Here is a 12,502-nt window from a genome sequence, read left to right on the forward strand (position 1 = left end):
TCTGAATTTCTAGATTTCCTCTTGCGTTTTCCCTGTAATCTGGGAATGGCAGCTAATGCCGCAGATACCGCTGAAGATACGTAGGCAGCAATTTCTGCTTTTAAATAAACTCCACTAGGAGTTGGAGGAACAGCAGAGCACTGCATGCGAGGACATAGCAGGAGAAAGTGGAGGTATTATTTTAACAGCATCATCCTGAGAGACATTAGGCTAATAAATGTAAACCTTTATTTTGCAAGGTTTTCTTGACACACGAAAAACAAAATTGCATAGGAGGAGCTGCAATTTGTGCATCTAAACAGAAGCATGAATTCATGACAGCAGGCTTTCATATCAGACATGTTGTGAAACAGTAAATAAACTTGTACAGATAAAGTTTCAAAGATTTTAATTAAAATAAGCCAAAGAAAAAATACACTTTAAAATGTTATCCCAAATTAGGATCGATCCTCAGCTAAAATTATGTGAGAAAAGTTAAGAAAAAAATAAAATGTATCAGGTAAGCATAAATGTATTTCTTTTTTGACATGAGTCCACAGATCATCTTAAATACTAATGGGATATTCATCTCCTGGTCAGCAGGAGGAGGCAAAGAACACCACAGCAGAGCTGTTAAATAGCTCCTCTCTTCCCTCCCACTCCAGTCATTCGACCGAAGTTAGGAAGAGAAAGGGAAAAACTAAGGTGCAGAGGCGTCTGAAGTTTACATAAACCCACAACCTGTCTAAAAGAACAGGGCGGGCCGTGGACTCATCGCATCAAAAAAGAAATAAATTCATCAGGTAAGCATAAATTTTCTTTTTTAAGACATGACGAGTCCACGGATCATCTTAATTACTAATGGGATTCAATACCCAAGCTAGAGTACAGAGATGATACGGTAGGGACAAGACAGGGAACCTAAATGGAAGGCACCACTGCTTGAAAAACCTCTCTCCCAAAAACAGCCTCAGCCAAGGCAAGAGAGTCAAATTTGTAAAACCTTGAAAAAAGTGTGAAGAGAGGACCAGGTTGCAGCCTTGCAAATCTGTTCTACAGAAGTTTATTTTGTAATGCTGATGAGGAGGCAACAGCCATTGGAATGAGCCGTAACTCTCTCGGGAGACTGCTGTTCAGCAGACTCATAAGCAAAACGTATTATGCTCTTCAGCCAAAAAGAAAAAAGTATCCGTAGCTTTCTGTCCCTTACGTTTTCCCGAGAAAACCACAAAGAAGAAGACTGGCGAAAGTCCTTAGACGCCAGTAAATAAAACTTTACAGCACCGACCATGTCCAAATTGTGCAGAAGTCATTCCTTTTGAGAAGGATTAAGACACAAGGAAGGGACAACAACAATCTCCTGATTAATGTTCCGATCAGAAACAACTTCAGGAAAAATACCAATTTAGCACGTAAAACTACCTTATCTGAATGTAAAATAAGGTTAGGTGACTCATACTGTAATACTGAGCGTTCTGACACTCTTCGAGCAGAAGAAATAAACTGCAAGAAATAACTTTCCAAGATAGTAACTTAATATCTAAGGAATGCAAAGGCTCAAACGGAACCTGAATAACTTTGAGAACTAAATTAAGACTCCATGGAGGAGTAACTGGTTTGAACACAGGCCTAATGCTAACCAAGGCCTGACAAAATGATTGAACACCTGGAACATCCGCCAGACGTTCACGTAACAAAATAGATAAGGCCGAGATCTGACCCTTCAGAGAACTCGTCGAGAAGCTCTTCTCCAAACCCTCTTGGAGAAAAGACAAAATTCTAGGAATCCTAACCCTACTCCATGAGTAGCCCTCGGATCCACACCAATAAAAAGGTATTTACGCCAAACCTTATGGTAAATCCTTCTAGACACAAGCTTACGAGCCTGAATCATGGTCTCCATGACCGAATCAGAAAAACCCATCTTGAATAAAATTAAGCAATCAATCTCCAAGCAGTCAGTTTCAGATAAACTAGCTTTGGGTAGTTTTCCTGAACGGGAGTCTCCAGAAAGACGGACGCCATCTCCACCAGATCCGCATACTAAAACCTTTGAAGCCAGGCTGGTGCAATGAGGAGCACCGAAGCCCTCTCCTGAGTGATCCGAGCAGTAACCCGAGGAAGAAGGACAAACAGAGAAAATTGCTATGCTAGACTGAAGGTCCAAGGAAACCGCCAGAGCATCTATCAGCGCCTGGGAGTCCCTGGACCTCGATCTGTATCTCGGTAGCTAGGCATTCTCGGGATGCCATGAGATCCAATTCTGGCTGACCCCACTTGAGAGTCACTCAGAAAGTTTGGAAAAAAGCACACCTTTTCTTTCCTTTTTCTTTGTGGGGCACGGAATACAAGGACCTGCCACGTCCCAATGTACAATCCAAAAGCAAAAAATATTCTAGCCTCCAAAAATTCTTTAAAATAACCTTTATTTCCACATGGGGTCCTCAGAAACAAACATACGTTTCAAGCCTCTTAATCATGTATAATTTAACATACACAGGTAAAACCCTTTATATACCCTCACCTGTTATTCATCTTCCTGTGTTACTCTAATTGCACAACAGTGCCATCTTATGGATGTAGAGAGTTAATACATCATAATGTTATCACAGGAGGAGAATAAGTGTATACAGAACATTTCATTAAAATACATAAAACCCATATACATATATTAAAAAGAGGAATTTTGCACAATATAAACAAAGAAAAGTAAGTCAATATTGCTTATAAATGATCTCTGCAGCTAAATGCATTTTGAATGGATTTTTGGGAACAAAACTTTAGAAAATTACTTAGAAAAATAGATTTAGAAAAAAAGGCTCCAGTCAAAATATTTATTCATCCCTTTGGGCCTCATTGTCTCTAGCTTGTATATCCAAAACATCTCTCTGGTTTTCAATAATCGCTCCCTATCGCCACCTCTCCTGGGCCTATCTACCTGCTCTATAATTTGAAACCTAAGTTGGCTGATGTTATGACCCATAGAGAGGAAGTGAGAGGAAACAGGAGCTTCTTTATTTTTGCATCTTATGTTAGATTTGTGCTCAGTTATCCTCTCCCTTATCTCTCTACAGGTCTCGCCTATATAAATTTGACCACATGGGCATTTGATAAGATAAACACAGTAAGTTGCCCTGCAGGTTAAATATTTATAGATTTTAAATTTCTTCCCATTGGACGGATGATAAAAGTTCTCTCCTTTTATCATGGACCTACAATTGCTGCAATTCAGGCATGGGTAGCAACCATGTCTTTTTGGACCTATAGTTCTCTGACTATCTTGTTTACAGCTACCAATGTCTGAATGCACCAACATGTCCCTGATACTTTGATTTCTCTTATAAGCCACCATTGGATTCTCTTTAAATTCAACCACCTCAGGATTGCAATCCCTCAAGATGTGCCAATGTTTTTTTAGAATGCCTGAGATTTTGTTACTTAACCTGTTAAATTGTGTAACAAAAATCATACGATTCATTTTTTGTTTCTTATTTTTCTTGTCTATTTGTATCTTTAATGATTGCATCAAGTTGTTCTGTAATTAATGTAGGAGGATAGTTTCTATTAATACATTTATTGGCCATTTGTTCTAACCTATATTTAAACTTATCAGATACAATACGTTTGACTAGTAAATTGGCTTCTTGGAATAGCTCTAAATATATTCTCAGGATGATGGCTACCGTATTGTAGCAAATTATTCCTATCGGTACTCTTGGTATAGAGATCTGTACTTAAAAAACACCTCCTTTATTGTATAAGTATCTAGATATTCAATACCCATTTCATTCATATTTAGAGTGAATTTAAGTTCTGTAACTGAATTGTTCAAATCTTGTACAAAAGACAAGAGGCTACCAACGTTGCCCCCCCCCACGCCAAATACATCATCAATATATCTCCACCAGGAGGCGCCATAACGTTGGAACAAAATATGAGGATATACAAAGTATTCCTCAACGCTATTCATGAAAATATTGGCGTATGTGTGTGTGGGGCGACGTTGGAGCCCATTGCCGTCCCCTGTCTTTGCAAATAAGTATCTCCAAATAAGAAATAATTATGATACAATATAATGGAAAGCAACTCAATCACAAAACCAATCTCCATTTCAGTATAATCACTTGCAGATCTCAATACATTTTCTACAGCTGTAATGCCACTCGTGTTTCAGAGCAAATAGCACATACCAGTACTATTTCAAAATAAACTTATAAAAAACTACAACTAAACACCACATACTCTTCACCATCTCCGTGGAGATGCTACTTGTTCAGAGCGGCAAAGAGAATGACTGGGGGGCGGAGCCTGAGGAGGGGCTATATGGACAGCTTTTGCTGTGCTCTTTGCCATTTCCTGTTGGGGAAGAGAATATTCCCACAAGTAATGGATGACGCCGTGGACCGGACACACCAATGTTGGAGAAAATACATATATTGTTGACCCAGATTAAAAAAAAAAAAAAAAGTCAGCACTTACCTTTGTATTCTGCCCAACAGCAGGGCAGCTCAGCAGGTTTAGAAGGTCCTTTCCCTCTGATAGATCTGTGGAAAATCATTAAGCCTGAGTTAACATTGCTTAGGCTGTTAGGGCAGCATCATTGTATAGGAGGCGCAGTGAGAATTATGTCCCACCAGTTCCTATTGCTCTAAAGCCACCAAAAGCTCTACTGAAGAGACTGATATGGACTACGGCTACACCCTAGAACAAAGCAGCACTCTCTGGCACCACTTTAAAAATAACTCTTGATTGAAGAATCTTTTCCAACACCTCACTTTACCTCTTCCTATCACTAACGTAGGCAAAGAGAATGACTGGAGTGGGAGGGAAGGGAGGGATGAGCTATTTAACAGCTCTGCTGTGGTGCTCTTTGCCGCCTCCTGCTGACCAGGAGGTGAATATCCCATTAGTAATTAAGATGATCCGTGGACACATCGTGTCTTAAAAAAGAAAACATTTAATAAACATCAAATAAACGTCTAAAATACCCCTCAGGCAACCCCACACCTCAATTACTGAGGTACCTTACCGCTACCAATTAAGACCGGATCACCCAGAAATCGAGAAAAACAATTTTCCTCAGAAACGTTATGAAGTAAAGTCGGTCATGTGACCGCAACTGTTGAGCTCAAATTACTGCTGCGAAACAGAGATGCACTACTTCCTGGTACACCGAGTATCAGAAATAAGTTTTTTCAAACCTGACAGTTTAAATTTTGCATCGTTTTATTTTAAAGCAAAGGGGAAATGAATAAGCTGCTGAAATAGAAAATTCAGCCTTACTTTCAATTTAAACTTGTATTGTTTTAAAGGTTAGTCTCACACATGCTACAGTGCCTGCTTCATGTCCCAGTGTGACCCATACAACAGGGATTATCTATGTCCCAATAAAAAAAGCAGTGTCTTAATTTGTTAAGTGCATGGTCTCCCCAACTGGAAGAAAAAGCACTTACCTGCTCCTCTGTCCAGCATGTAGACAGTTACAAAGGTATGAGGACACAGTTCCTCAGAGACCTTTGAAAAAGAAAGAACAGAGTAGCCAACTCTGGCTTTCTAAACTAGGGCAGCAATTGTTAGGAAAACACAGTAAGTACCTCTTTACAAGTTCCTAACTGCTTTAAAGCCACCACTACCCAACTGCAAAGAATGACGTGGAATACGGCTATACCCCAAAACTTGCTTGTAGATTAAATCAAAAATTTCTCTTCAGATACCTAAACTTCACCTCCATGCACTGAAGGCAAAGAGAATGACTGGGTAAGGGAGTGATATTTAGCAGTTTATCTGTGGTGCTCTATGCCTCCTCCTGCTGGCCAGGAGTGATACTCCCAACAGTAATTACTCAAGCCGTGGACTCACCATATCCTAGGAAAGAAAAGTATTAATATTGTTGGTTATGCAAAACTGGGGAAAGGGTAATAAAAGGGATTATCTTTTTTAAAAATATTTTTAAGTAGACTGTCCCTTTAACCCCTTAAGGACCACAGCACTTTTCTGCTGTGTTTGTGTTAAGCTGTAATTTTCCTCTTACTCATTTACTGTAACCACATACACATTATATACCGTTTTTCCTCGCCATTAAATTGACTTTCTAAAGATACCATTCTTATCTTATAAAATTTACTATTAAAAAAAAAAAAACATTATAAAAAGGAGGAATTTTTTTTAAAAAAAACAGTTTCTAACTTGGACCCCCAAAATCTTACACATCTACAAACACCAAAAAACAACCATGCTAAATAGTTTCTAAATTTTGTCCTGAGTTTAGAAATATCCAATGTTGACATGTTCTTTGCTTTTTTTGCAAGTTATAGGGCAATAAATACAAGTAGCACTTTGCTATTTCCAAACCACTTTTCAAAATTAGTGCTAGTTACATTGGGACACTGATATCCATCAGGAATGCCTGAATATCCCTTGACATAGATATATATATTTTTTAGTAAACAACCCAAAGTATTGATCTAGGCCCATTTTGGTATACTTCATGCCACCATTTCACCGCCAAATGCGATCAAATAAAAAAAATCGTTCACTTTTTCACAAATTGTAGGTTTCTCACTGAAATTAATTACAAACAGCTTGTGCAATTATGGCACAAATGGTTGTAAATGCTTTTCTGGGATCCCCTTTGTTCAGAAATAGCAGACATATGGCTTTGGCAATTAGAAAGCTGCTAAATGCCGCTGCGCATCACACGTGTATTATGTCTAGCAGTGAAGGGGTTAATTAGGTAGCTTGTAGGGAGCTTGCTCCCACCTGACATCACAGCCCCTGATCCCTCCCAAACAGTTCACTTCCCTCCCCAACAATTGTCCCCACCATCTTAAAGGGACACTTAACACCTGTCTTCTAATAATCCCTTAAACTTACATTTTCTTATTAGGAAAAATAAAATAATCACTGTTTCTATTTTATTTGTTCCTCTTACCCCAAACTGTTGAAGGAAATTGCTTTGAAGTACAATGTTGATCCAGTGCTTAATTTCCTATCTAAGCTGCCATATTGTAACGTGCGTTTCAGGGGCACAGCAGTCACATGCTCATGATGCTGTCACATGACACACACAGCATAATACTTAGAGAATCACATCTGACTGCAGCGTGAGCTGCAGCCTCTGAGCATACATATTTGTGTGTCACTCACAGTATAAATGTATTAGCTTTCCCTATCTAACACACATATTACGCAGCACAATTGAAATAAAATGCTTTATAAGAACTGTTTATGTTTTGAACGCCCCCCACAGTTTTGCTCTTCAAACTGCCCACAAGTTTTATGCTCTAAGCAAAAGCAGTTTCCAGTGCACGGCTTCAGGGCAGGCAGTGGCACTATTGTCGTAAATCATTTGTAAGCTGAAGCTCTGTGAGGGAGAGAGTGAGGATCTCAGACGCGCTGGCTATACGGATATACTCCGTGTAGAGCAGATTTCTGCTTCTTGTGATCTCTCCTGCTTATGTACCAGCTAATGTGATCAGTTAGTAATGATCGTCTGTTTTATTTACCAGTGTGATCTGCTCCTGTCACACCCTCTGATGATCACACACAGAGTTCTGCTCTAGTGACTGTCTTGGCAGAGGGTGTGATAAGAGCAGATGAGCTGATCACACTGCTAAATAAAACCAGATGATCATTACTAACTGATCACATTAGCTGATACATAAGCAGGAGAGGTCATAAGAAGCAAAAATCTTCTGCATGGAGTATATCAGTATATCCAGCGTGTCTGAGAGCCTCCCCTTCCCTCACGGAGCTTACAAATGATTTATGACAATAGTGCCTGAAGTTCACTGGAAACTACTTTTGCTTAGAGCATAAAACTTGTGGGCAGTTTGAAGAGTAAAACTGTGGGGGGTGTTAAAAACAAACAGTTCTTATAAAGAACTTTATTTCAATTGTTCTGCATAATATGTGTATTAGATGGGGAAAGCTAATACTTATTTTTTTGTCACTCACAGTATAAATGTATCTTCAGACACTGCAGCTCACACACTGCAAACAGATGTGATTCTGTAAGTATATGCAACAAATAATATGCTGTGTGTGTCATGTGACTGCTGTGCCCCTGTAAGGTACGTTACAATATGGCAGCTTACATAGTAGAATCAAGTACTGGATCAACACTGTACTTCAAAACAATCTTTGTCAACAGTTTGGGGTAAGAGGAACAGATAAAATAGACAGCAGTGATTATTTTATTTGTATTAATAAGAAAAAGTATGTTTTAGCATTTTTCATCAGGTGTTAAATGTCCCTTTAAGTACTGGCAGAAAGTCTGCAAGTACTAAAATAATTTTTTTTTGGGTTGTTTAAAAAAAAACAAAAAAAAAAAAAACCACAAACAATTCTGCTGTGTAGGATCCCCCCTAGCCCCCAACCTCCCCGATCCCCCCCCCCCCAAACAGCTCTCTAACCCTCCCCCTCTACCTTAATGTGCACCATCTTGGGTACTGGCAGCTGTCTGCCAGTACCCAGTTTGAAATAATAAAAAAAAAAAAAAATTGTTTTATTAAAAAAAATATTTAATGTTTTCTGTAGTGAAGCTGTCCCCCCCCCCCTCAACATCCAACCCCCCCCACACTCTCCCAGATCCCTTAACTTTAAAATTCCCACCTTCCCCAGTCCTCTCTCCCACCTTATTCGTAACATTTATTGTGCCATAGTGTAGGGTTCCTGTGCGCGCCCCGCACCCGATCCCGCCCCCCTCCACCGATGGCCGCCCACCTGCCTCAGCTCCCACCCACCAACGATCACGGCCATTGATGGCCGATGCAGAGAGGGCCACAGAGTGTGTCTCTCTACATCACAATGCTAGAAAATGTTATTGCAGGATGCCTCAATATCGAGGCATCCCTGCAATACCACGAAAGCGGCTGGAAGCGATCAGGATCGCTTCCAAACACCAACGTCATACAGGGTACGTCCTTGGTCATTAAGGACCTTTTTTTTGTAGGACGTACCTTGTACTTCGTTGGTCAATAAGGGGTTAAAGTTTAAGCTGATGTCTAGATGCTCCTTAGCTACTCTGAAAACATGCTACATTGGAAATATGGGGTAATATATCAAATTTCTGTAAACATAAACGTCAAAAGCGGGATGAACCAGATAAAAAAAAAAAAAAAAAATTCTGTTAAGACAAATGACTTTTATTGCTGCATACTTAGGTATAGAACACTACCTTTTTCACAGTATACAATAGGTTGAGAAACAAGACTGTACAGCATCATTACGCAAGGTTATCTGATGGCAACTCAGACAGAACCCTACATTTTATTATGTCCCTCTTGCAGTGGTATATGATAGCATTTTGATCATTTTATATTCATGGCGTCATTTTTGAACTTGTGCTTCCTAAATAAGCTCTATCCACTCACCATGTCCAACTTGCATCATTCCTGGAGGAGGTGGGCCCATCATTTGCATCATGTGGTGGCCAGCCATTGGCGGTGCAGGCATCATGCCAGGGCGGGGTGGACCCCCTATAAAGAAAAGGATGAGAAAACACAAGCTCAGAATGCAGCATTAAAGACTCTCGGATGTTAAGTTACAGCAGTGAGCTGGAGCTCCAGGCATCTGCCACATATGGAGACTGAGTGGGGGGGGGGGGGAAATAAAATGCTTATTAAATACTATTAAAACATTAATCCAAGCAGTCATTTGAGAAATAGGTCATGCGTGATCAAAGCCAGTGAAAGATTTTAAAGATTGAGAATATCGTTTTCTACAGTTTAATTGGTTGGTGAATTCACTTCTCTTTAGGATATCTGTTGGGAAAGAGCGGTGTACCAGATACCAGCAAACTAGGACACTGAATACCAAGAAAGACTGGATTTAGCACTTCCAATAAAGTCCTAACATGTGTGACCAGTTTACTTATCTTCTCTTTAAAACAAACCTCAAAAGAGAATACGCACTGTTGTAGGGCTCTGCTGCACAGCAATGTACTGTGGCGCCCCCTTTAGTTCTACTTGGGAAGAATCTACATTCTTTTAATTGAGAAACTGTTCTAATGCCGTTGGGACAGCTGATAGCCACCTAAACTAGCATACACCATTGTATCTAAAACTTAATAATGCACTATGCCAGGGAGATATACTAGGAGTCATCACAACCAGTACTTGCCAAGCCCTGGTCTATGCAATCATAGATCCTTCATTACACCACTTTAAAGTAAAAAATAAATTCATGATTCAGACAGAGCATGCAATTTTAAGAGTTTCCAATTTACTTCCATTATCAATATTATAAAAAAAAAAAAAAACACAACAACAACACACACAGTTTGCTTTAGGAAGTTACAGCCAAGATCTGGAGTTCCTGAAGCTTCAGGCATCTCCCGCATATAGAGCCGGAGTGCAATCGGTGCTCCGGCTCCATATGAGGGCAGATGCCTGATAGTTACAGATGGTAACACTGTGCGTTTCACTGTCCAACTATCGTTGCTGGTGCATGTATTCTTTATTTATAAAGAGCAAACAACTTCTGCAGCGCTGACCTTGGGTACAAAAGTACAATGATACAATTTTTTTAAGACACAGGTCAGCGCTGGTAAGGGCTTTGTAGGTCAGGGTGAGAATTTTGACTTTAATTCTGCTGTAAATGAGAAACCATTGAAGGAACTCTTAGAGAGGTGCAGCATATACAGAGTGACAGAAAATGTGGATTAGCCTGGCAGGGGCATTTAGGATGGATTAAGGGGGGGTATGATAGAGGAAGGCCAGTTAGTAGGTTATTACAGTAGTCAAGTCAGGAAATTACCAGGGTCAGCGCACAGAGATGGATGAATTTTGGAGATATTGTGAGATGGTTGCAACAGGATGAAGAGAGCAACTGGATGTGGGGTATGAAGGGCAGATCAGAGTAAAGTGTTACTCTGAGGCAGCGGACTTGGGGTGTTGGGAAAATAGTGATGCCGCCATCAGTGATAGAAAAGTTAGATACCGGAGTAGAGATAAAATGGGGGGGTTAGAAGGAGCCCAGTCTTGGACATGTTAAATGTCTGTGGCGAGAGGCCATCCAGTTAGAAATTTTGTAAGAAAAGACACAAAGCAGGGGTGGAGAGGTTGATCGGAGTAGCATTAGCATAGAGGTGATATTTGAAGACATAGCTGTTGAAGTTACCCCAGTGAGGAAGTTAAAAAAAAAAAAAAAAAAAAAAAAGGGGGGGGAGGGTAGAGGACCCAGGACAGAGCCTTAAAGGGACACTAAACCCAACATTTTCCTTTCATGATTCAGGTAGAGAATACAATTTTAAATAACACTCCCATTTACTTCTATTATCTAATTTGTTTAATTCTTTAGATATCGTTTGTTGAAGAAATAGCAATGCACATGAATGAGCCAATCACACAAAGCATCTATGTGCAGCAACCAATCAGCAGCTGCTGAGCATATCTAGATATGCTTTTCAGCAAAGGATATCAAGAGAAGGAAGCAAGTTTAATAGAAGTAAATTAGAAAGTTGTTTAAAATTGCATGCACTTTCTAAATCATGAAAGAAAAAATGGGGGTTTCATGTCCCTTTAAGATACTCCAACAGACAGAGGCAATGAAGAGGAGTTGTCAGCAAATGAGACAGAAAAAAAAAAGGGACCGGTTAGAGAGATAAGAGTGTATCCAAGAGAGGGCAGAGTCTGTAGAAGGAGGGGATGGTCAATAGTGTCAGGTCACATAAGATAAGAGTAGTGGCCGTTTGTTTTAGTAGAAAGAAGGTAGTTAGAAATCAGTTGAGTGTTGGGGACAGAAGCCAGATTGATGAGGGTCAAGCAAGGAGTTGAAGGACAGAAATTGTGTTAGGCGATCAAAAACACATTCCAAGAGTTTTGAAGCTAGTGGAAACAGTGCTATGGGACGGTAGATTGTAGGAGAATTGGGGTCGAGGGAGGGGGCGACCTTTGCATGTTTGAAAGAAGATGGAAATGTGGGGAAGTTGTTCCCTTGTGAATTTAGTCAGAGAGAAAGCCCACTCCCAAAAAAAAAAAAAAACACAAACACACCAAACCAACAAATTAGCCTTATTAGGGCATCGGTGTTGTATAACCTTTACAAGGAAATTTTTTTTACCTAGGCTTGGGGGCGGTGGCATCATAGCACTTCCAGGTGGTGGAGCTGCAAATGGAGTAGGTGGGATTTTCCCCTGTTGAAATGCAGCAGCTGTATTAAAAAGAAAAAAAAAAAAAAAGAAAAAAAAAAAAAACACAATCAGTATATTACATTTTACCTACTAAAGTAAAAAATATTGTTACAATTAACTCCTTTACTTCTATTTTGTCATTTAAAATAAAGCAGATTTTACCTGTTAAAATCCACCACCTATACTGAAAATATTCTTTAGAGAATACCTACAGTATTCATATGTAGACAAGAATTAGCAGCAGTCCAGTGCTATTGGTAATGCGATACTCAAATGTGCATTTCCAATTGCTCTCTCTAAGGGCTCAAATTATCAAGCCCTTCTCCTTTGACTGCAGGTTTGCACAAGAGAACCTGCAGTCAGGATTTATCAAGCAGCAGTCATCAGACC

At 39.8% G+C, this 12,502-nt stretch overlaps 1 protein-coding gene across 1 annotated transcript in view; it reads right to left on the reverse strand.

Annotated features, from left to right (window-relative positions):
- SNRPC (small nuclear ribonucleoprotein polypeptide C) overlaps nt 1-12,502 on the reverse strand; it is a 35,605-nt gene that overhangs the window by 6,104 nt on the left and 16,999 nt on the right. The window contains exons 4-5 of the mRNA XM_053706793.1: nt 12,043-12,132; nt 9,354-9,458 (exon numbers count right to left, since the gene is read on the reverse strand). Coding sequence (XP_053562768.1) covers nt 9,354-9,458; nt 12,043-12,132 — 195 coding nt within the window. The remainder of the gene's footprint in view (nt 1-9,353; nt 9,459-12,042; nt 12,133-12,502) is intronic.

The sequence above is a fragment of the Bombina bombina genome, chromosome 3 (genome assembly GCF_027579735.1).
Source record: "Bombina bombina isolate aBomBom1 chromosome 3, aBomBom1.pri, whole genome shotgun sequence".
Classification (NCBI taxonomy): domain Eukaryota; kingdom Metazoa; phylum Chordata; class Amphibia; order Anura; family Bombinatoridae; genus Bombina; species Bombina bombina.